This window comes from Podarcis liolepis (assembly GCF_965112155.1).
Source record: "Podarcis liolepis genome assembly, chromosome: 5".
NCBI lineage: Eukaryota > Metazoa > Chordata > Lepidosauria > Squamata > Lacertidae > Podarcis > Podarcis liolepis.
The window spans coordinates 67938505-67962765 of NC_139556.1; the positions used below are offsets into that span (position 1 = coordinate 67938505).

The 24261-nt window shown below is 42.9% G+C and overlaps 1 protein-coding gene across 1 annotated transcript; it reads left to right on the forward strand.

Moving 5' to 3' along the window:
• Positions 1-956: 956 nt before the first annotated feature.
• PASK (PAS domain containing serine/threonine kinase) lies at positions 957-23781 on the forward strand. Its single transcript, XM_083506293.1, has 19 exons — positions 957-1107; positions 1797-1991; positions 2577-2812; positions 4598-4765; positions 5155-5295; positions 8319-8453; positions 8980-9297; positions 10349-10523; positions 11428-11596; positions 11730-12113; positions 12319-13499; positions 14276-14457; positions 15899-16066; positions 17176-17301; positions 18165-18299; positions 18872-19071; positions 19626-19759; positions 20850-20996; positions 21718-23781. The coding sequence occupies exons 1-19, from the start codon at positions 1041-1043 to the stop codon at positions 21921-21923; spliced, it is 4467 nt and encodes a 1488-aa protein (XP_083362419.1). The 5' UTR covers positions 957-1040; the 3' UTR covers positions 21924-23781.
• Positions 23782-24261: the final 480 nt, after the last annotated feature.

Genomic DNA, 24261 nt, shown 5'->3' on the forward strand with positions numbered 1-24261 from the left:
CATCTCTATAGGCCTATTTTTTTTCCACAGAATGGTCCCCCAAACAGAAATGAGTTTCCCAGGGAAATGTTCAGAGCACAGCAGAACCCTGAGAACCGTAGTTTGCTAAGGCTGTTGGGAATTGTAGCACGAGGGGAAAATCACAGTCCCCGGGGTTCTTGGTGGGGAGGCGAGGGAATTGTGTTTTAAAATTGCTTCAGGTGTATACGCAGCCCCAGTTTAATTGGTCTGAGTAAAGCAGAAATAAACAGGTGTCTCCTGAAGCTTTTTCAAGCCCAGAATTTGCTTGTTAGCTTTCCGTAGATAAGGAGTTGAGCAGGAGGTAAATACTAAGGCGGGAGGCAAGAAGGAGAACGCAGGATAAGTGGGCTGGTGGCGGGTGGCTGGCTTTTGGCCTCAAGTATACAGAAAGGAAGACCAAAAGGCGGGGAAATAACTTTCGGGCGGAAGGTAAAACGGCAATAAAAACGGGCGAGGGGTAGTCCAAGCCGCGTATAGCACGGAAGAAAGGGGCTCATTGGCCTGACCCGAAAACACATCCAATGCCTCTTTAACGACGAGGGAAGGCAGAGACCAGACTCAGAATTTGGAATGTGCTGTGTTTAAAACGACCTCAAGCTGCGTGAGGACTATAAACATGCAGATATATTGAAACGTGTATAGGGCAGTGGAAGAAACTCATGTTGAGAAAGTTCTTCGCTGGGCAAGAGAAAGTCGTCATGTTTCCCTTTCCCTCCCCGCCTGACGACTGGGAAGCGACGGAGTTGGGCTTCTTTCTCTCCCGCCCCCACGGCTCTATAAAACGTTGCTGGCGCGTCCCTAGCAACCGTTTTGCGCGGGATTTTCTACTTCTTTGTCTCCCAGCGCGGGGGCTGGCTCCGCCCCCCGCCTCGAAATTGGTTGGATTGCCCAGCTGTCCGTCGCCAGTTCTGCCGCGTCTCATTGGCTCTCGACTCTGCTCTCGGCCTACTCAGGTCGACCCGCGGGCGGGCAGGAAGGCAGTTGCGTCTGAAGTCTGGCAGGAGTGAAGAGAAGTTGGGATGAGCGGGAAGGAAGGCGCTTCGGTTCAGCCCCGGAGCACGTCTTCAGCCCCAGGGACCAGCTCCGGTACATATAGAGTTAAATATAAAGGGTACCTCTGAACATGTGCAGAGGGCGCTTCTTTCTCGGTTGGGTAAACTTAGTTCTCTCCTGCTTCCAAATAAATAGTAGACTCTGGAAACCTCCGGTTGTTATCAGTCAATGACTACATTCCCAAGCAATGTGGGTTGGTTTGGGTGCCCCTTCCCCATCACGTGATTTGGGTTATTTGTAGAATATAGCTGTGATTTCAACCACTTTTCCCTACTGCCTCTACCGTGGCCCATCAGCTCTTGGCCTGTTGCTCATTCTTGGTTGGCTTTCCACTAGGGAAATAAATTGCCAATTTGGGTGGCAAACCCAGTAGCTTTTATCCTGTGCTTGGCTGCTGTTTGCCTAAATGCAGGTTTTGTTTTCCAACTGTAATTGCTGTTAAACATTTTAAAGGCATCTCTTTCTGCTGGCTTCTGCCTAGTTCTATCCCCTGTTTCAGTGCTTCAGGTCTGATCCATCCTTTCTCCATTCCTCTTCATCCTTGTCCTGCTGAGATGTCTTATGTTCACTGGCCATCTCCTTGCTGTCCAACTTCCCCATGCCCCCCCAATACCTGTTTTTGCCCTGCTGCCTCTTTACCAACATATCAGAATCTTGTTCAGCCAAACTGAATGGTGTGTACAGCCTGAGATATTAATGTGCAACTTCTGTTTCCCTCACAGAGGCTGGATGTTTTAGGCGGAAGTACTCTAGTCCGTGCATGACCATGTCACCATCCAAAGAGGTCCTTGCGGGTTCTACAATAGCCTTGTCCCATCCTGGTGTCTGTGAAGAACTAAGCAAGTCATTTCCCTGGATAAACAAGAAAAGGAAGAGTGGGCTTTCCAGGCTCTGCAAGAAGAAAACATCTTTGTCAGGTGATTACTTGGCAGGTTGAGATGTATTAAATGTATTTGTTAGTCAAAGACAGAGAGGTAATTTTCAACTCTTTAATCATGCGGACATGCTTGTGTTTCTCAAAAAGAGCTTTGAGAAAGGAACACTAAGGGAATGAAATAGGAACTAAAGAGGAAGTTTATTGGAAAATTGGACATAAATGGATCATAATTGTCTTTGAATTGTGAATGTTTTTGTAGGCATGCTATGATTTTTTGTAATATGCTTAGCCTTGCTGACTAGATGCTTGGCATTTTGCCATTATTGATCCTTTCCATCTCACTGATGGGATCTCATCATATAATGGTTGTTATCCGGTACAGGTGCCCGGTGCTTTTTGAGACAGTATTCAGGGAATGAGTCATTTGTCTCTTTAGGTTAATTAATTAAAACACAATTGCCTTTCTAGTCTTTTTCTCATGCTTAGTGCTTCCCTGTAACTTTTAAAAAACAAATTATTGCTTGTAACTATGTTTCTTTTTAACAGTTGATACGTGGTTGTCTTGAAATCTTACATATATTTTAATGACAGATACTTGTGGAACTTTCCTCCCCTTTCTTCTCAGAAAACGGATGGAGTTCCTTTTGCTTATCTTCATTAGCTGCCCAGAACATCTGTGCTAGCAAGTTCCACAACACTTGGACTCATTTGGAAAACAATTCCCTTTCTTGTTCGATATGCAGTACCTCTTCATGTTCTCTCTTAAATGCTCTGACTTTGGAAGAATCCATCCAGGCTCTGGCAACTGCTGTGCGCAACCCAAACAAAGCTGTTTTCACTGTGGATGTCAGAACAACTGAGGTAATAATTATCTTTTGTAAAGTGTTACCTTACACACAGTTGCACACTGTGAATGTGTATGTAGAGGACCCCTGGGTAGGAAAGCCTGTTGTAGTTGTACTATACATATATTGCAGTAATTCATTTGCATCATAACGAATGGTTTTGGATTGGGTCAGGCAGGGTGTGTCGGGGGGGGGGGAAATAAATCAAACTGAATATATTTGTAATTTTATAGTACAGCACTAATATAAGATAATCATACTTTTCAGATGCAGAAAACTCCCTCCCCCTTCCTAAAGACTCATATGTACATGTACTTTTGTTAGTATACAAATATTCTCTTTAGTGGTGTGTAGAAAACTATGGTAAAATAACTGTATAGAAATCATTAACAATGCTTGCAACCTTTGATATCAGTCTGATTCATGACGAGACCCCAAATATGTGAACACAGGAAGCTGCCTTACACAGAGTCAAAGCACTGGTTCACCTGGTTCAGTATTTTCTTCATTGACTTGTACAAGAGTGCTTATCTTCACATTGTACCAGTGTAGTGAGGAGTCTTGGCCCAGTGTAATAAAGTTTGGTGACTAAGCTGCCGCTGCACAAGTAAGTAGTTAGAGGAATGGTAGTATGAGGATGCATGTAGAGATGTACATAACTTGAACTGGGGAATTGCACTGCCTACAGTTTGTACAGGTGTATAGTTTTTTTCCTTCAGCACTGACTTTATGGTGAGGGTTTAATATCTTTCTTCCTGTTTAATCAGATGTCAGCCATTCAGAAGGCAGATTGTTTGATCCCTGTAATGTCACAAATTTCTCCCTGGAACAGTTTTTCTTCTTTTAAAAAGCTGATCATAGCTTTTTAAAACTTTAAAAATATTAATGATACTGCACCAGACTAGCATCCAAATGAATGAACATCCATGTTGTACTGTACAAATTAAATGAAAAAAAAACCCCGGATAGCTCAGCTGAAGCATGGGACAGAGGCAAGACAGATTACTGAATCAATTTTGAATTTGCTAACTAGTTTGTTAAATGAGTAGCCAAGTTGGGGTGAAAGGAAGCTGGCTGATAGCTAAAGAATAGGGTCGGGCTGCTTTTGCTCTTTTTTAATATTGGAAAAGAGTGTCTACTCCATCTTGAAAATGCAATGGGATCTATATGGATAATTTTTCGCTTTGCTGCTACATTGTTGTGTATGGTTGGAGTTGCAAACAACCCCTTTCACTGAGAGCAGCTGCAGCTGGCTATGTCTGTAAAACTAGACCAAAATGGGGCTGGATGTGGTTTGGTAATAACTGTTTTTGGTATGCCACTTTTATTGTTAAGGGCCAATTAAGTAATTGTTCTTTTAACTAGAGATTGCTGCCTATATCCGAGAACCCATAATATTGTAGTTTCCTAGTTGTCTGACTTGTTGGTATTTTAGCTTGAATCACTTACTGAAGGCATATTAGTAAACAAGGCTATGGTGCACTGTTAATGGGATATTTATACAATAAATTTATTTGAGCAGTACACAGATAAAGCTGAAAAGAAAACAGTATCTCTTTTAGAGGGTAAATTGTGAAACAGTAATTAGCAGACATTTGTCCTGGTCATATATTTTGGGCACGATCTGGAGAAAGTTACTGTTGCTCCACTGTCTTTTGAGTAAGCATGTATAAGAATGCTTCTGTACAAAGTAACTTGGAATATCAATGTAAACTGAAGAGCTCATTCCCCATTGAAATAGCATCAAACTCTACTTTTAACAGAAGAAGAAAAGCTGAGTTTTCTTGTTCCTCTGTTTTAGATTCTAGTTGCAAATGACAAAGCCTGCAAGCTTCTTGGTTACAGTACTCAGGAGGTGATTGGCCAGAAATTATCTCAGATGATTTCAAAATCCAATTGGGATATTATGGAAGCACTGAAGGAAGAGCACGATGATGCTGAATATGAAGCAGTAGTTCCTGGAACTGTGGTATGTGAGAACAGAATATTTGTCATAGCATAAATGTATATGCTACCATTTCTGAATTTTTACTACTACTCATATAGGTATTAATAGCCACAGAAGGGCCTGTAGGAAGCCAACATGTACATATAAGGCTGCTCTTGCTCATATTTAATGACGAGATACTTTAAAATTTGTTCGGTTCTTAAACACCTAAAAGTTGTTACTTCAGAAGTAATGTACTGTATGCATATCTGCTTACACACTTGCATATAAAGCTATTATATTTGCAAAATTCCACAAATAAAAACACAAAAGGTTTATATTGAAAGTCAGTCACTGAAAGTTAAAGTCACATGGCTGATCAAATTTTGAGCACTACAGGTTAGAAATTTAACACTGTCTTTTATCAATAGGTAGATGTTATTTCCCATAGCAATGAAAAGATCCCAGTTTCTGTATGGATGAGAAGAATGAAAACCCATTGCAGTCAGTACTGTGTGGTAGTTTTGGAGCCTGTGGAAAGACTTTCTGCCTCTGTTTTCTTCACAAGCAGAGTGAGTATCCAGTTACCTTAAATTGCAGCAATGTCTTTCAACTAGCTATCAAGTACAGTTATGGGGAACTAGGAGTTATTGAAACAATTTTGGTTTTCATCACACACAAAGCAATTTACCAGCCAGTTTTTGTCATTACAGTGGTACCCCGCAAGACGAATGCCTCGCTAAACGAAAAACCCGCAAGACGAAAGGGTTTTCCGATTTTTAGAGGCTTCGCAAGACGAATTTCCCTATGGGCTTGCTTTGCAAGACGAAAGCCCATAGGGAAATCTCCTGGGACAGCGGGGAAGCGCAGCGCACGTTCTCCTCTGTTCCCAGACCTGTCCTGAAGGCTTGTGGTGGGAGGTCCGGGAACAGAGGAGAAGGCGCGCAGCGCTTCGCCTCTGTTCCTGGGACTTGCGTGGAAGGAGGGTTTTTCCTCCCCACCGCCAACATTCAGAACAGCATTCTGAATGTTGGCGGTGGGGAGGAAAGCCCTCCTCCCACCGCAAGCCTTCAGGACAGGTCGGGAACAGAGGGGAAGGCGCGCAGCGCTTCTCCTCTGTTCCCGGACCTGTTTTGAAGACTTGCGGTGGGAGGAAGGTTTTCCTCCCCACCGCCAACAATCAGAAGGCTGTTCTGAAGGCTGGCGGTGGGAAGAAAAGCCCTTCTCCCCCGCCAGCCTTCAGAAGAGTTCCCGGAGGGCTGCCTAGGCTGCGGATAGTAGCATGCTGCCCCGCGCAAGGGGCGCTCTTAAGCAGAGCGCCCCTCGCGCGGGGCAGACATTCGCAGCTTGGGGAGCCCTGCAGGAGTTCCCCGCAGGGCTCTCCAAGCTGCAGATAGCAGCCTGCTGCCCCTATCCGCAGCTTGCGGATAGCAGCCTGCTACCCCTATCCGCAGCTTGCAGAGCCCTGCGGGGAAGTCCTGCAGGGCTCCCCAAGCTGCGAATGTCTGCCCCACGCGAGGGGCAGCAGGCTGCTATCCGCAGCTTACAGAGCCCTGCGGGGAAGTCCTGCAGGGCTCCCCAAGCTGCAGGTGTCTGCCCCGCACAAGGGGCGCTCTGCTTAAGAGCGCCCCTCGTGCGGGGCAGCAGGCTGCTATCCGCAGCTTGGAGACCCCTGCGGGGAAGTCCTGCAGGGCTCCCCAAGCTGCGAATGTCTGCCCCGCGCGAGGGGCAGCAGGCTGCTATCCGCAGCTTACAGAGCCCTGCGGGGAAGTCCTGCAGGGCTCCCCAAGCTGCGAATGTCTGCCCCACGCGAGGGGCGCTCTGCTAAAGAGCGCCCCTCGTGCGGGGCAGCAGGCTGCTATCCGCAGCTTGGAGAGCCCTGCGGGGAAGTCCTGCAGGGCTCCCCAAGCTGCAGGTGTCTGCCCCGCACAAGGGGCGCTCTGCTTAAGAGCGCCCCTCGTGTGGGGCAGCAGGCTGCTATCCGCAGCTTGGAGAGCCCTGCGGGGAAGTCCTGCAGGGCACCCCAAGCTGCAGATGTCTGCCTCGCACCCGGCAGCAGGCTGCTATCCGCAGCCTAGGCAGCCCTCCGGGAACTCTTCTGAAGGCTGGCGGCGAGAGAAGGGCTTTTCTTCCCACCGCCAGCCTTCAGAAGGCTGTTCTGAAGGCTGGCGGTGGGGAGAAAAGTCCTTCTCCCCCCGCCAGCCTTCAGAAGAGGTCTGGGGACAGACTGTCCCTGGACCTGGTCTGAAGGCGGTCTCCATAGGAACGCATTAATTGATTTTCAATGCATTCCTATGGGAAACCGTGCTTCGCAAGACGAAAAACTCGCAAGAAGAAAAAACTTGCGGAACGAATTAATTTCGTCTTGCGAGGCACCACTGTATATATATATATTAAATGCTCATCAGTTGTTTTGTGCTAGTGATTTTATATGGCCCATTTCCTTTGAACAACATTTTGCTTAAAATGGGTTGGTAAACTAGATCTGGCTGGTGTGCAGGATCCTTCCTTTCCCCACCTCCCTTGGGCTAACCTTTGACAGGTGGACAGTGTTGCCTGCCTTCTGATCATCTTAAGTCATTATGGCATCAGGTACCAACTTCAGAGAGGTCACTTTGAAGTCCATTTGCAGGTGTGATTTGGATTCAATTCATGCACACAGATGGGCATTTCTTCTGCAGACTGGCGGGGGGGGGGAATGGGATGTGTCTTTGCAGTTATGGTTTGAAATCAAACAACGCCTGCAAACAGAAAACTTCAATGAGGCTCTCTGCCACCACTAATCAGGTGATTGGTGGTTATTGTGTGTCCCTTTTGGAGGTGCTGAGAGTCCTCTATACTAGAGGATTTGTGATGAAGAACTCCCTAGTGAAGCTGTTCCCAGTGGGGTTTGTAGGCAGGCTGATCAGCTGATAGGGACCGCCAGTGGATCTAGTTGCTCAAGGAACAATTCGGAATAGGCTTAAAGCTGAGTTTTCCATTGCTGTATAATGGAATATATAACCTGACGTCATATATGATGTCAGGTATGAGGCAGATGGGCATGGTTTGGGGAAAATGCCCTTGTGGGTCAAATTAGGACCCCTTACGTGTCTCATTAGGCCCACGAGGCTGGAGGCTCCCTAAAAACATCATACTGGGGACTGGAATTGTTTAAATAAATGATTTAAACTTGCTGCTGTAATTTGAGATAGGTAAGGAACTTTTGTTGATGTGAAGGGATTGCTTGGCTTTGCAAGGCACTCAAGAAAGTAAATGATTGCATTTTTTTAAAAAAATGTAATTTAATTTAATAATTATTGTTTCTTATTGGAGGCTTTTTGTAGGACAGAAAATCATCCTAAAAATATTGTAAATAAAATAAATGCATCTAAATTAGCTAGATTTCAGGGGATAAAAAGAAACAACCGCAATGAAATTCATCATCCATCTTAAAGTGGCATTTAATTGAGACCAAGTCTGCTGAATTAGTAGTGCTGAATTGTTTTACCCTCTTTGCATATATTTTGGCCATTTTACCTTAATTACTGTCAAGAACTAATATTTTAGAATGCAGTGTCCTCATGAGCCTAATTCTTGTAACTCTCGTTTTAAGGGAGAGATTACTTCCTGTGACCTCCTTTTTGCTCATCTCTATGGTTATGCCTCATCGGAAGAAGTGGTTGGTCAGTACATAACAGACATGATTCCATCTGTTCAAATTCCTATACCTGGCAAGAAAATACCAAAGGTACCGTGATGTAAATTATACTTAGCTGTTCTTTTAAATGTTATTTGGGTAAATTGTTTCTTTTTTCTTCTTAATTGCAAATAGAGGGAAAAGGGGAAGGGGAGTCTCTTCTCATTAACAGTAAGAATGCATAAAAAAGAACAATTCATAAAACATATTCTAAATGTATAAATATAAGCCATGTCCAAATAGTTATGAAATTGTTGATTATAAGATACACATGCAAATATGGAGAGGGAGCAGTAAGATCTTCAAACTGCTGAGTAATAGATGGTGTGTGTTTAGAGTTCCAGCCTTGAAATATAGGTCTTTCTGTAATTATAAAGGTTCACAAGATCCACTTTGTTGTCCATCTGTTAGTCCCCACTTCACAAGATTTAAAGTTTTCTGCACGGACTGATTCTTGTGATAGTAATTTAAGGCCTTCAGTCAAAATTCATCTGACTGATTTCCTGGCCACTTGTCACTGAGCTTTTAATTTGCTTAGATTTGCATTATGTTACAAGTCTTCTTTTCCTCCTCCCAGAATATCAAAATTCAGAGATCTGTTGGCCGAGCAAGAGAGGGGACAACATTTCCTCTCAGCCTGAAACTGGAAGTTAACTTGCCTGTTGAAGACACCATCCCTGTACCAGATAAGCCTGTACCAGTACCTGATGCTGAAATTTTAGAAGATGACACCAGCATCACCTCCCCTGTAGATTGTTCTTTCCGTGCTTCCATCTGGGTGTTCACCACCATCAGCGGACTAATTACTGTTCAAGCGGATGGTACAATTTATGGAATCAACAATACGTTTTCTCTAATGCTCTTTGGTTATGAGAAAAAGGAGCTGCTAGGGAAGGTATTGTTTTGTTGTTGCTTTTGTTTTCCCCTAGAGAAAGATCACGGTGAAGTTATGGCAATACTACCACTTGGGAAGTACTGTATTTTTTGCCCTATAGGACGCACTTTTTCCCCTCCAAAAATGAAGGGGAAATGTGTGTGCGTCCTATGGGGTGAATGCAGGCTTTCGCTGAAGCCTGGAGAGTGAGAGGGGTCGGTGCGCACCGACCCCTCTTGCTCTCCAGGCTTCAGGAAGCTATCCGCAAGCCTTGGGAGCCCGGCGCGACTTCCCGCCGGGCTCCTAAGTCTTGTGGATGGCAGCTTGTGGGCTTTTCAGGCCAATAGAAGCCGCACAGCCCCTTTAAAGAGCGTGCGGCTCCTGAGGGCTTTTCAGAGAGGTGGGGGAATTCCCCCATCTCCTAGAAAAGCCAATAGAAGCTGCACAGCCCCTTTAAAGAGCGCACGGCTTCTGCGGGCTTTTCAGGGAGGTGGGGGAATTCCCCCATCTCCTAGAAAAGCCAGTAGAAGCCGCGCAGCCCCTTTAAAGACCGTGCGGCTTCTGCGGGAGGTGGGGAATACTCCCAGAGTTTGTCGGGGCTGGTGGGGGAAGGCTTGTGGATAGCAACCTGTTCTGGGGGCTGGGGTCGGGGGAAGCTCGGGCTTCCCCCACCCCAGCCCCGCGCCGGGGGGGGGGTAAATATTTTTTTATTTACCCCCCCAGGCGAAAAATATGGTATATCCACTCCACTGTAGGGAGCCTATAGGGCGAAAAATATGGTATATCCACTCCACTGCTGAGGATTAGTTGGGTGGGGGGACGCTATCCGACAGTGGCATAATATAGAGTGCTGCATTGTAACTAAGTTGTCAGAAATTAGTTAAAAGCATAGGGGGAACTCACTTTCAAAGTTTCAGAAGCAAACTACATTGTACAACAATGGTTTTTAAAGTGCATATTGGACAAAGATTACCCGTATGATATTTTCATTCAGTCACATATTATTCTGATATTTCTCAGTATGCAGTGAGGGGGAAAGGAGGGATTTCATCACATTTATTTTGTATTTCAGAACATCACATTCTTGATTCCTGGTTTTTATAAGTACATGGATAGAGTTGATGATTCCTCTTTGCAACTCCCACAATCTAGAGAAAGTTACGATGTGGACTCAGCAAATGTGAGCTCCTCTGGGGGCTTCAAAGGAACCGAGGTAGATGGCTGTGGTATGGTGGAAGGAAGTGAAGGTAAATTCACAGAGGTGGGAAATGCAACAAAAAGCTATGCTTTTTTATTTTTAATAGGCCGTGGGGTGGATCTGACATTATAATGAATGGAATGTCATATTCACACTTTCTCTCTTGATAGAATTTTTTTTGTTCTCACTTCTTTTGGACATATCCATCTGCAAAAATAACAACTTGAAATGGTTGTACCACAGAGTTACCTGAAACATGGTTTAATTTATATGTCTCATGGATCTTGATACTAGAAACTGTTCCTCACTGGCGAATTGCTACACAGCAATTCAAGGAAATAGGGTGTTAACCTTTGTTGTCTGACTGGCTGATGCACGCCCCCTGGAAGGGCTGTCGACAGTAAATAAGCAGCGTTCTTGTCCCTCCCTTAAACAACTGCTTTTTTAGCCTTAGAATGGCCTGCTTGAGACTTCAAGAACATAATTTTAGCTAACTGTGAGAGGTACTATTATTATATTATATATATGTAAATATCATAAAACAACAACATAAGCCAAATTCCAGATTGCAAAACAGTCCAACAGCCAATTCCTCTCAACCAGTATTGTAGGCCTGAGAAAAGAAGTATGTCTTGAGTTGGCACCTAAAAGTAACTAATTGTAAGGGACAGCTGACTCTCTAGGGAAATAATTCCACATTCTGGGTGCCATTACAGAAGGATTGCCTGAGGTGTTAAAATGTCAGTATGTAAATGTTACAAGACATACTTGCTAAATTTATAACATTTTAAGCATTTACATCTCATTTAACCTTTCATATCCAGCAGAAAAGACATTGTGGGGAGCCATTTAGCCGTTAAAAACGTTTAACGTGTGGAATGGCCCATAGAGTCTTCCAGTGCATGCCTTGCTGAAAACTTGCAACATACCACAGTTTTCTTTCTTTGTTCCAGGCACTCACCCACTCCTTGCTGGAGATGTGGCTTTGCTGCAAGAGCAACAGGATTTAGCAAGGAGTGATGGAGCAGAACTCTGTACCAGGAAGGAAACCCAGCCAAAGAGTGGGAGTAGTTTGTGTTCTGTTCTGTTATCCTCCCCAGAGGCAGCTGCAGCACTGAATGGGTAGGTTTTGACAGTCACAAAAGTGCACTAGGAATGCAGCTGGCTCTGATGTTTTATCAGGTAGTGGGAAACACTGGTGAAGATTCTGCTCTCGTTCAACATAACCTAACCAGCAGCTTGTTTTCTTTCACAGCAGGGGCTATACACCTTCCAGCGATGTGCTGGCCCATGAGGACGTGCTGCCTTCTGGGAGTCGATGTGATGGAGGCTGCGCTGAGACTATAAAACCTGCTAACTGTCAGCGGTACGAAGTATTTTCTCCCAAACGGTTTCATTCAGAACAGTGTGTGTTGAAAGGTAGCACTAAAGTGCGAGGCAGAAACCTTGTCTGGTGCGCATCTGAGGAAGAAGATGGGCCATTGGATATGCGTGATTCTGGTTCACATGAAATAATGAAGTGCCAATCTGCCACTACAATGAGCAGCGATGGAGTAGAGTTCCATACCCAGCTGGACAGAGGGGGTGGCCTACCTTCTGTTGTGTCATCTCTTCCAGAGTCAGTCACACCAGTGAATGGGTAGGTTTTACTTGCATGTGGCAAGTTTTGCCAGTTACCAAAGGATATTGGGTGTCCAGCTGCCACTGATGTTCGGAACTGGACAGCTCCAGTGGGATCTCCTGATCTTACACCACGGCATAGGGACGGGCAAGGAATGTAATGTAATGGGGAAGATGCTCCCTCGTTCATTATAACCCAACTAGTAACTTGTTTTCTTACACAGCAGGGACTGTGCGTTGGTCCATAATGAAGCGCTGCCTTCTGAGAGTTCACAGGATGGAGGCTGCCCTGAGACAGAGGCTGCAAAACTAAACGACTGCCAGCAGTGCAAAATACATTCTTCGAAACGATTTCATTCTGAACCATGCATGTTGGAAGGTAGAATTAAACCGAGAGAGAAGAATCTTGCCAGGTGCACATCTGATCTAGTTCATAAAGAAGAAGATGACCCTTTGGAGATACACAGTTCTGGTTCACCACATGAAATCATGAAGTGCCATTATGCCACTACTTCTTCAGAAAGAGAGAACTTTTTCATGGGTGATCCGACTTCTGTGACATGCTTCTTAGAAGAGGATTTAGGGCTTGGGGCAAGTGTGACTTGTGATGCTATGCAGGTGTCCTGTGGGACTCCCACACTGGATGAGCCTATGTGTAGCAAGCAAGTGCCGTGTTCCAAACACACTCACGGGGTGATAGATGAGCTGCCAACAGTAAATCTGACAAGTAGTAGAAAGAGCTTGAGGTTTGAAAATACTGAACTAGAAAATTCAGCAAAGGATTCATCAGCCTTGTTACCTGATGAAAGGAGCAGCAGCCTTCCCATTCCAGCAGGATCATCAATACCTTGTGATGTCTCTGCACTGGAGATTGTGGGTGGTAAGAAGCCAAGTGATGAGTTTGATTCTGTTTGCTGTGGTTTGACGGACCTGACATTGAGGATTAGTGGAGAGGTGAATTCAGACTTCTCTGCTCCCTCTAGACCAATAAAGCTTCCATTGTTAAATGAGGAAGATCTTGAGCGGCCCATGGACCAGGAAATTAATACTTCTGTAAGTGGTCAGATAGACCCCCTACTGTGCGGCAGTTCTCCAGTAGGCCATCGGAAGGGCTTACTCTCTAGCAAGCATTCAGGGTGTGTGGATCTCGACCTCTCTCCATGCTGTGCTTCAGAGGACAAAAGTGTTGCAGAGAGAATGGGGAAACATTTAGAAGGATGTTCACTGCACAGTGATGTACAGTCCCAGGAAGATCTCATGCCGTTAATGCAGCAGAGCATGGCACAGTTAACATCAACTCCTGTGAAACCAGAAGCTGTACAGTCCTCAGCAATTACTTTGAACAACGAGATCCTAGAAGGCAACTATTCGGGTAACTGCTACCACAGAGATGGTTCTCGACTCGGTAAGTTCAAAGTAGACATTTTTGCTTCTTGCATTAGTATATTTAATTGGGCATAAGTGTGCATGGAAAGGTTACATGAAGCTGGTGTTCAGTGAGCGAAGCAGGCAAGGAATGATAAAACAAACCTGTTGACGCAAGGATAAGAGACAAGCTGTGGTTTAATGTATTGGTCATCCACGATCGGAATGCAAAAACACAGTAGCAGAGGAAAACATTAATTTGAGTTTACTAACATTTTGAATTCAATCTGTACTTGATTGGCAGTGAAATTAGGAGAGAGAACTGGTGTGACAAAATGTTTAGGCAGAGCTTGTCAACCTCTGCCTTAATTTTCATCGAGCAGCTTTATGGTTAACTTTTTACACTGCAAATGGGCTGGTCAGCTGTCGGAGTGCTTGTCAGTCCTATAAAGTGAACAGCAGGCTGTCTGAAGGCCAAAGCCTTGGTGTTCCTACATGGGTTGCTTTAGTATGATCTTATGTGCTTGTGATGTTGATCAGCCTGCTGCTTAAGAAGGACTGAGTATTCTTCTGCTGGAAAAGATCCAGTGATGAAACGCCATCTTCTACTATTTATTTATTTAATTGGTTCGTAATTAAGCCCTTTTTGCTCATGTTTAAGAATTTACATGCTTTATGTTTTTAAAAGCCTATCCAGTGAAAAACATTTGTGAATTTCAGATTCTTACTATCAGAGTAAGGGTTTAAATAAATATATGTATCACCATTTATTTAGGGTATTAGAGTGCCTTCTTGATGAGCTTTCTATTTTTGCAGCTATACTCTTTGAAGTGAAACGTGTGGAACTGCATGACCCTGCTGCCCTCTTCTGCATTTGGGTTATGAGAGACCACTTTCAGAGTCGGAAACAAGCAGCAGCAAAAACGCAGTTCTTACTTTCCAGTTTGGCCAGTTCCTCCCCAAACCTAAGTGACGTCTCTGCACTTAGCTTGGCAGAAGTAAGTATATTGGATCTTCTGTCTGTTTTAAGCCCTGCCCCTGACTTTTGGGTGTGAAATAAAAATAGTAGGCAAACCTGCTAACTTGGCTGGTTGATGTGTTTGTTTCTTTTTACACAAACAACCAGCTATATGAAGATAGGATGTACAACACATTGTAGGTCACATTCAACTATAGAATTGTACTAGTGGGAGCCAGTACAGCAAGACCCTTACCCTGTCAGCTTGGGGGTTCAGGAAAACCTGGAGAACCCTCAGAACACTGTACAGGGGGAGGAGAGAAGAGATAGCTCAGTCTGGCAAGCAGAAACACTTGCACTGGTGGAACAATTGCCTTGGTTTGATGTTGAATTTCATCTACCCTTAGTATCACAAGTCAGTTGCTTCTGGCAGAAACTAACTTGACCTAGTTCAATATCCCCAGATGGTCCACTCCCAATACTGTGTAAACCTGCCTTCTCCCCACCATTGGGGGCCTTTTGCAAACTGCATTGTATTTTCAGAAGCATGCATGGGTGCCAGGTGTAATTTCACAAATTCAGTTTTATTTAGAAAAAGGAGTAGTCAGCTTCATTTTGCTTTGGTTTTGTTTGTTTTAAAAAAGAGAGTGCCAAGATTTATTGCTGGGTTAATGAAGGTCAAAAATGAAATGAAATATGATGAGAATACTAGTTTGGATGCATCCCAAGAAATGGGAGGCAATGCCAATTCCTAAATCTGCTGCCCAAAAACATTTCGGCAGGTAGATGGAACTTTTGACTGGAAAAGACAGTGGCCTAGTGACTGCTTCTGGCTAAAAGCTTTTATTATTTTGTTTGTTTAATTTATCTTCCTATGAAGCATCTCAAAGTAATTTCACAATAAAGATTAAAGACAGAAAAAACATCCACAATCAAATATAAAAAACGATTATAATAGTTGCAAAAGGGATTTTGAGAGGATGGTAGGGTTGCCAACCTGCCAGTCATTTCATATCATAATTGCTTGTGGCTGACCATCGGGGAACCCCATCCACTTGTCAAATTTGACCCATGAGACTGATCCTAATAAGGCTCTGACCTGTGGAGCAGAAAGCATTCTTGATCCCTGCTTTATAGATACACCACAACCTACCGGTATATTATATTATCCTTAGCTAGGGGATGAGAAGAAATGCCCCCTAGCCCATTCAGAACACTCAGCCACCTTCTAGCTATTTGCTGGCTATTCTGGAGCAGTCTTCCTAACAATAAAAAGGCATGGGAAGCCTGACGGACAGGTTTGACCATGATTCATTGGCAATTAGTGATGATTGCTGGAATTGCCAATTTGCTGGGACTGTTCACTGGCATGTTTGGTAGGATTGTACAAAGGGTACTGGGTATTTCATTATTTTTTTAGATTAGACAAATGTTAGCTAGTTCTCTGATTTTGTAGCGTCTGTCTGTGTTTTCTGCTGCAGTTGATCAAAGCGACCCCTGTGTTTGAGAATTCACGAAGAGCTGAAGAACTAGAAAGACTGAGGGCTTGCGAGGGAGACTATGGAAAGAAATATGACACACTTACACTCATTGGCAGAGGAGCGTTTGGATTTGTTTGGACAGCCAGGTGCAAAAAGGATTGCAAGGAGGTGAAAGAGCAAAACTACTTATCAAATGTTAACAGAACTATTCATTGATAATCCTTCTGATTTTTGGAATGAAGTGCTTATTAGTAGTTTCCAAAATCCTTCACATATCTAGATTTCAGAGTTCAGATATGAGCATACATAGTACTGTTTTATTTTCCAATCAAAGTGAGTTGCTTGACACCGTTTCCGGCCAGTGATTCCTTCACCCCCAGTGATTTGAGTATTGTGGTCATGCCCTGCTTGCGGCACCAACCTAAAGCATTTTGTTGGCTACCATGAGAAGAGAATGCTAGACTAGATGGGCTCTTCTTCAGGTCTTGTTCACTGTGTTAAAGAGTTTATGCTCTAGATAAATTGTTAACATTTGTTAAAGCTCTGTGTGGATGTGGTTTCTCGCAGGTTCAATATAAATAGCATTTCAGAAGGGTCAGTGGAACTAGCATTTGCTGCAATTTTCAGTTGGTGTTTTTTCTCCTTGCTAGTAATGAATGTGTGTGAGCACATCTGTGCATTAGTTAAAACACCCGAAAGACCACCTTTTACACGTACAAGCCTCATATGCTAAGAACTGTGCCAGAGGGCTTCCTCACAGGCAAGATGAATTGTGTTGGTGGGCACAAGAGACAGCTTTCTTGTTGCTGGCCCCAGTGGTTATGGAATTCACCTCCTTTGATGGCTAGCAAGCCCGATTTTACACCTTACTGTTGCTATTACTATTGTACCGTGTATTGTGGGTCTATGGACCACAATAAAGCGGGGTGTGGTTATGGAATTGCTTCCAAAGTGATATGCAGTACAGGCTATGAGTAGACACTTGAAAACTCAACGTTTTGGGTCACTTTCTTTTAGAGAATTTATATAACTGTATAAACTGAAAATTAGTCTTCGATAATGTTGCATTGGTATGTTGCTGGCTACAGTGAACTGGCAAGGCTTTTCAAGAGATGACAGCTCCACTATGTCCCCCCCCCCCCATCCAATAAGAATTGTTCTGTAAATGTACACTCTTTTAAGATTCACTGATTAGATGTTAATAGCAATTAAAGGTTTTATTTATTTAAAGTAGTTTATTCCCCAACTTTGCCTCATTTGCTTTGCTTTGTTCCCAGGCTGTAGTGAAGTTCATTTGGAAAGGGAAGGTATTGGACTACTGCTGGGTAGACGATCCTGAGCTGGGGAGAGTTACTCAAGAGATTACAATTCTGAGAAAGCTGCAGCACCCTAATATTATTAAGGTACTGTTCATCCAATATGCAAATGTGTATTTAAATTCATATACAGTGGTACCTTGGGTTACAAACACCTTGGGTTACAAACACTTCGGGTGAGACTCCGCTAACCTGGAAGTAGTACCTCGGGTTAAGAACTTTGCTGCAGGATGAGAACAGAAATTGTGTGGCGGCGGCGTAGCAGCAGCGGGAAGCCCCATTAGCTAAAGTGGTATCTCAGGTTAAGAATGGTTTCAGGTTAAAAACGGACCTCTGGAACGAATTAAGTTCGTAACCAGAGGTACCACTGTAGTGAATTCCTTGTATGTTTGGATGTTATGGCACAGATTCATTTTGTTTGGTGTTAGAAGATGAAAATGTAATTAGAAGACAGCTATTTGACAAATGTGGCTTTTAATAGATACTATGTGGGCAGGTGCCCATACAGTAAGGCCCATGTGGCTTAAGTAGTTATCCTGTATAAGGAATCTAGTTAATGTTTCCATAGAAAACCTTGGAAGTTGAAATCCTCCTAAACTTCCATTGCTTATTCCTGATTTGCATTATCTTATTACTGTATTTTTTGCACCATAACACTCACTTTCTTCCTCCTAGAAAGTAAGGGGAAATGTCTGTGCGTGTTATGGAGGGAATGCCTACAGGTGGCATGCCTACGGATTTTCCTCCTCTAAAAACTATGTGCGTGTTATGGTCGGGTGCGTGTTATAGAGCGAAAAATACGGTAGTCTTTGGATCAGTGGAATATACTTTAATTGTTCTATAATGTAAGCTTGACATAATCCTGAACTTAATAGATCATTTCCTATTCAAGGAGGGATGGGAGCCAGGTGTAAAGTTTGTGAAGTTGAAGCAGTACTCTTTATTACCAGGTGCTAGATGTATTTGAGAACCAGCAGTTCTTCCAGCTGGTGATGGAGAGACATGGGTCAGGCCTGGATCTCTTCACATTCATTGATAACCAACCTAATTTGGATGAGCCTTTGGCAAGTTACATATTCAGACAGGTAAGATTTGGTTGAAGTGAAATCTGTAGAAAGAACATGAATGAACTGGATCTGCAACTTGTTAGTTGATCGTACAGAAAGCTGCCTAGAAGAACATAGTTATGGTGGTTGAGGGATCTGAACTGAGCTCACGGTAGGAGCAAAACACTAAATACTTCCTGTGTCACAATCTCAGTTAGAATGGGGACCTCTGCAGATGCTGTTTACTTAGACAACAGCAACAACCCCTCATGCTATTGGAAATTTTATTTCAGAGAGACTTAGAAATGCATCACGTTCTCTTTGATATAGATCATCACATTATCGAAAGATTGTTGTAAGGATAAAATGGGGGAATGATGTAAGCCACTCTGACCTCCTTGGAGGAAGGATGGGATTAAAAAACTGATAAATATTATGCCCAGTTACTATAAAAAAGAGAAAAGCAAATCTATCAAATGGTTATGTATATCCTCTTTTAAATAGTTAAATGTCCTGGGGGTGGGGGAGTCAAAATAATATTTCTACATTTAGTAAATATTATTGGCAATGATACCTATTTTGACCTCTGGTCTTTTCTGTGTGTTCATTAGCTGGTGTCTGCAGTGAACTATTTGCACTGTAAGAACATCCTTCACAGAGATATCAAGGATGAGAACATTATAATCGCTGAAGATTTCACTATCAAGCTCATAGACTTTGGCTCAGCTGCTTACCTGGAACCTAACAAGTTGTTCTATACCTTTTGTGGGACAATTGAGTACTGCTCACCAGAAGTGCTCTCAGGAAATCCGTATGTATGAATTTGAAAGAAAACCTGTAGATCTTGCCCAACAGTAGCTTGATTTGGTTGGGGGTAGGACCTGTAAAACAAACTTAAGAATAAAGTAGAGAAAGACAGAGTGTTTTTATCTTCCTTGCTCTTTATTGCTGCAGTAGGAATCCCTGACATAGCTGTCAACTTTCAGATTTGAAAATAAGGGATCAGCAGCCTCACCTGTCCCGGGGACAGTCTACGGGATATCTAACAATCTGGGATAGCAGTAGGAAGCAGCGGGAAACGGCACTGGAATAAGGGAATTTCCCACAAAAAAAAGGGAAGGTCGACAGCTGTGATCCCTGACCAATCACAGACTCACCCACAACCACCATTTCTTCAGCCATATCTGCTGTGGGTAGGAGGGAGGGAGGGGAAATATATTGGCTGTTGGTAAGGAATCATTTTCAGTTTATTTTGCTGCCTGGATATCATGATAGTTAATTGCGTTTTCTTTTAAGTAAATTCCCCATTTGCTTGAGGTGTGTGTGTGTGAACATTATTGACTTGAACTATGCATTCTTCTGTAGGTACTTGGGACCAGAACTGGAGATGTGGTCACTTGGTATAACTCTTTATACTATAGTCTTTGGAGAAAATCCTTTTTGTGAGCTGGAAGAAACTATGGATGCTGTACTAAGACCTCCTTTCAAAGTGTCGGATGGTGTGTATTTCGCTAATTATTAAGAGTTACTGACTGAAAGGAAGGGGAATAGAATTTGGGCAAGAACTATGTTTGGTTTCTGTGTGCATTTAATTTGACATGCCCCCCAAAAGTTACATGGGGTTTTCAGTTAGTGGGAATGGGTCTATGGATCAAAGGAAATATTCCCTTGCTCTCTTTGGATGCTCTAGAGTGGGTGGGGAAGTAGATCACTTTCATGCCTCACTCCATCTCCAGTCAAGCCTCCAGTAAGCTTGGATATACAAGGCTGCAGGTTAGTTTGTGACTTTAGGCATCATCATGGGGCATTGTCAGAGGTGTCCATATGCTTCAGCCTATGATGATTGGTGTGACATGAACACCAGCCTAATTGTTGTTGGGCATTAATTTTTTTTTTTAAAAAAAATATACTGTATATAGTAAGAATAACCATTTCCTGGCTGTAGCGGCTATCCATGTGTCGTAAAAGTTAATCCAAACTTCTGTATTGCTAGTTTCTTGTGTAGAAGAGAAGGTGTTCATCCTTTCTCCTGCCTCTCATCCCTTCTCAGTTCCAGATTCCCATCCTGAGGTGGGAAAAGCAGCCGTGTGGGTTTTTTTTATGCACATATGCATGTAATGTGCCACCCTCAGGCATGCCCAGGAAGTTGGTGGCATTCAATAGTTATTGGGCTGTTCTCATGTGACTTGTCTATTAAATAATGAATGTCAGTGCTTAAAAACCACTTTTTTGGGGGGGGGGTATTTCATGGAATTGTTCCATAAGACCTAGCTTTTGAACTAGAAAGTCAACTGTCTACTTGTATTGGTCTGTTTTGCGCCGTCTAAGGTGTCTATTTGGCAAGCTTGGCTCCATTTCAGTCATTTTCATAGCCAAGCAAAGGTTATCCTGCAAGAAGGAAGGAAGGAAGGAGGAAGAAGCTGTGGGAAGAATATGTACAACACTTCTAAATTATGGGGATGTATGCTAAACATTATGCACAGATTATTAAACTTGCATTGGCTGTGCTTAATCTCAGTTCAATTGACAGGCAAGCTGAAGACCAGCATAAAAGCTGCTGATGTTATTTCATTTCCTTGTTGTCCTCAGACCTGATGAATCTGCTGACTGGGCTCTTGCAGCCTTTTCCAGAGGATCGTACAACTCTAGAAGTGGTAGTGGAGGATCCTTGGGTGACACAACCCCTGAACCTTGCTAACTACTCATGGGAGGGAGTATATGTCTCTGCCAAGCCAGGTAGGAGACAAGGTTTGAAAAGCTATCTTCAAAACTTTTATTGAATTTCCAAACAAGAAAGGTCTGCAATGAATTCTGCAAAGGAATGACTAGACTTGATAATTTGAAATAGATCTATATGGCTGCTGTGCAGTTCAAATCAGTGTATGCCTACTGGCAAGTACACTTTATTGTGTTAAGTTGGTTTACTCCTCCTAGGCAACTATAGTCAGGATTAGAGTTTTATATTCCAGTCTTATATATTTCTACATAGCTCCTTTGAGTTCAGTGGGACTTACTCCCAGACATGTAAGGATTTCATTGCTAATAAAGTATTGCTACCCATGTCCCAATTTGCTTGTGTATGTAAACTCACATACACTTGTACATATGGAGGTGCATCTTTAATTTGGAGATTGTTGCATGCCACAGTGGCTATTGCGCTTGGAGGAATTAGTGGAAATGACTGTCCCACTTTTTTGTTTTAACAAAAGAATATGGCAAAAAGATGGTTAGGGAGGATAGCTTGCATAAACCAATGTCTGCTTCCACCTGTTGTGTTTGCAAGTCCCATACTTATTGCACATTCACTTGTAAAGTTTAGTAGTCAAGTAGTTCTGGGGCATGTGCAGAGTGCCAGCTGACCTGAGCAATTCAGTAATAGTAATGGCAATTGAACAGTATTTGTGGCTTAGTGTTTATTAATAGTCAATACATTTATATCTTTTTTTTTACTCCTCAGAAAACAACCATTTCAAAATGAATTCCTCTGGCTTCAGCCATGGTAGTATCTGGGCAGTCCCAAGTCTGGAGAGTGAGCAGAGCCTTAGTGATGACACCAGTAATTATGAGCTGATGGATCCCCAGCTGACAGGAGCCACTGCTGCCTCAGGGCAAGAGCCATCAACCTCTGCAGCTCAAGGGCCATCTACCTCTGTACTTGCTTGAAGAATATTTCCTCGGTCACCTGCAAGTCCTTACAAAAATGCCCCTTGGACGTGGAATTCTGACAAACATACTGCCTACGTGAGATGGAATACCAGAGTCGGAGCAGTAGCTCACTCTGTTCACTGTGAACTCCTCTGCCACACCCGTAGGCTTCTTAGAGATGTATATGTGGGTACCGGCTTCTCACAATGCCTATTCACAAAAAGATCTAGTGCTCGTAGACTCAAATGGTCTGACAAATATGCTACATAGAATCTAGGAAGCAACCATGTGATTCAAACCTATACACTGGATTTTGTGGGAGTAGGCATTATATAAGCGACACCTATATTTGAACATCTGGCAGCCCTGGAGAAGAGACAGCAGGTGCTCATGGTGGAGGGAAATAGTCAGGCAACCACAATCCCACTTGCCCCACCCTACATAGTGGGCATATTCATGTGAGCTGGCCCATTTGCCATTAATATTGTTAGTTGTAATTATTTATCACAACAGAACATTTACTACAAAAGCTGCATTGAGTGTTGAACTGATAGGAACGGATAGGACTGGTATTTGATTTTAGACACTTAGATGTAGATGTATGTTTGAAGTGTTTGAAAGGGAGGCCACAAGTGGTCTCATTCTGTTTGAGATGACTGATACTATGAATTTTAGCCATGTATTGGCCAAACTGACAACTGAGTGAGGCTTGTCTAGGGAAGGGTTTCTGAAGAGCTTCTATTTTCCTCCTTACAATTTGGAGCAGATATACGATTCAAAGCCAAAAAACTTATCAATTGGAGCATACAACACTCCCATGTCTTGGCTTCTTGGATGACCCTGTTTCTGAGGTTCACATATAAATGGTGACATTTTATATCTGGTAGACATCAATAGGAGGTCAAATTTCTTGCTCACCTGAGAAAAGAAAGTTTTTCTACAGCTTTATTCAGTTATTGGATTTGAAACTGAAATCCTTTCCTTTGTCCAGAAAAAGCTCTAGTCAGATATTTCTGGCTGGTTGACATAGAAATACACCAATTCTGCTCAAAGAATCAGGCATTAGGTAGTTCATATTCAGTAGTCTTTTTTTAAAAAAAATGGATTCTGCAGCTAATTGGCAAAATTATAATTTTAATGGAAGCATTAGCTATTTTTATATATTCTCGGAACAAAACGTCAATCTACATTTTATAGATCTGTTTTGAAATCTTTTGGGAACAGTTCATATTTTTCAAGTGAACTGTGTTCTAGATTACTTTTCTGTTCCATCTCCATTTCTGGATGACCTGACAGGTGAGCACTCTGAAAAGAGTTGGTAAAGTTGTATTTGGCTCTGATGCACCTAGAAGGTAGGCACTTCAATAATATAACTATCTTCAAATTATTATGTACAGAATAGGCCCCACTACTTCTACCTTTATTGGACTGTAATTTAGAGGTAGCTAATTGCTAGGCCAATGCTAGCCTTCATTTCCTTTATCTTGAAGGAAGGTATCAGTTTATACAGAAGAGAAGAAAATACCTAGTCATGTTAGCGCTCTCAGACAATAGTCTAATTAATATAGTCCACCCCTAAAAGTTACATAAGCATCTTGATACTTGTTATTGGAGTGTTTACTGTGCAAACTGCTTATGAATTGCCCTACATTACAGCATGGTTAAAGAGAGGAGGAATTGAAGCAAAACAATTCTAACCTGCTGTGATACCTTTAAGCTAAATGGTCTAGCAAGTCATGTGTCATGACTTTTAAGTTAGGCTGTATTTTAAAACGTAACTTTTTAGAATGTATTTTGTTGATTGCTATGATTTTCCATCTTAACTGTGCTGAATCGCTTTGTATGCATTTACTAAAGGCTCTTCTTATCAACAGCAGTGGCCCAGTCTTGTTCCCTTTTCTGTTGCAACCCTTTTTGCTCTGCACACTTGCCATTACGATCTAATGTTCCTCTCCAAAAGGAACAGAATAATCTTCTGTACTTTTATTCCCCCTTTCAAAGAACGAGAGGTGGAATATGTAGCTCTTCTCTCCTCCACCAATCCTTGTGTTAATATTGAGTTGCATTAGACTGAGTGACTGGACCAAGGACACCAAGTGAGGTTCATGACCATAATAAATGTCACTTTCAGGGGTACATGAACAAAAGCAGGGTCAGGAAGGCTGCGTCAAGGAATGTTAGGAAAGTTTTCTCTACGAGAATGAACAAAAGAGGTGGTGTCAGAAAGGCAATACCTCTAGGAGAGTCAGGTAGGTAGCTGTGTTGGTCTGACGCAGTCAAAATATACATATAAAAAATAAAATTGTCCAGTAGCACCTTAGAGACCAACTAAATTTGTTCTTGGTATAAGCTTTCA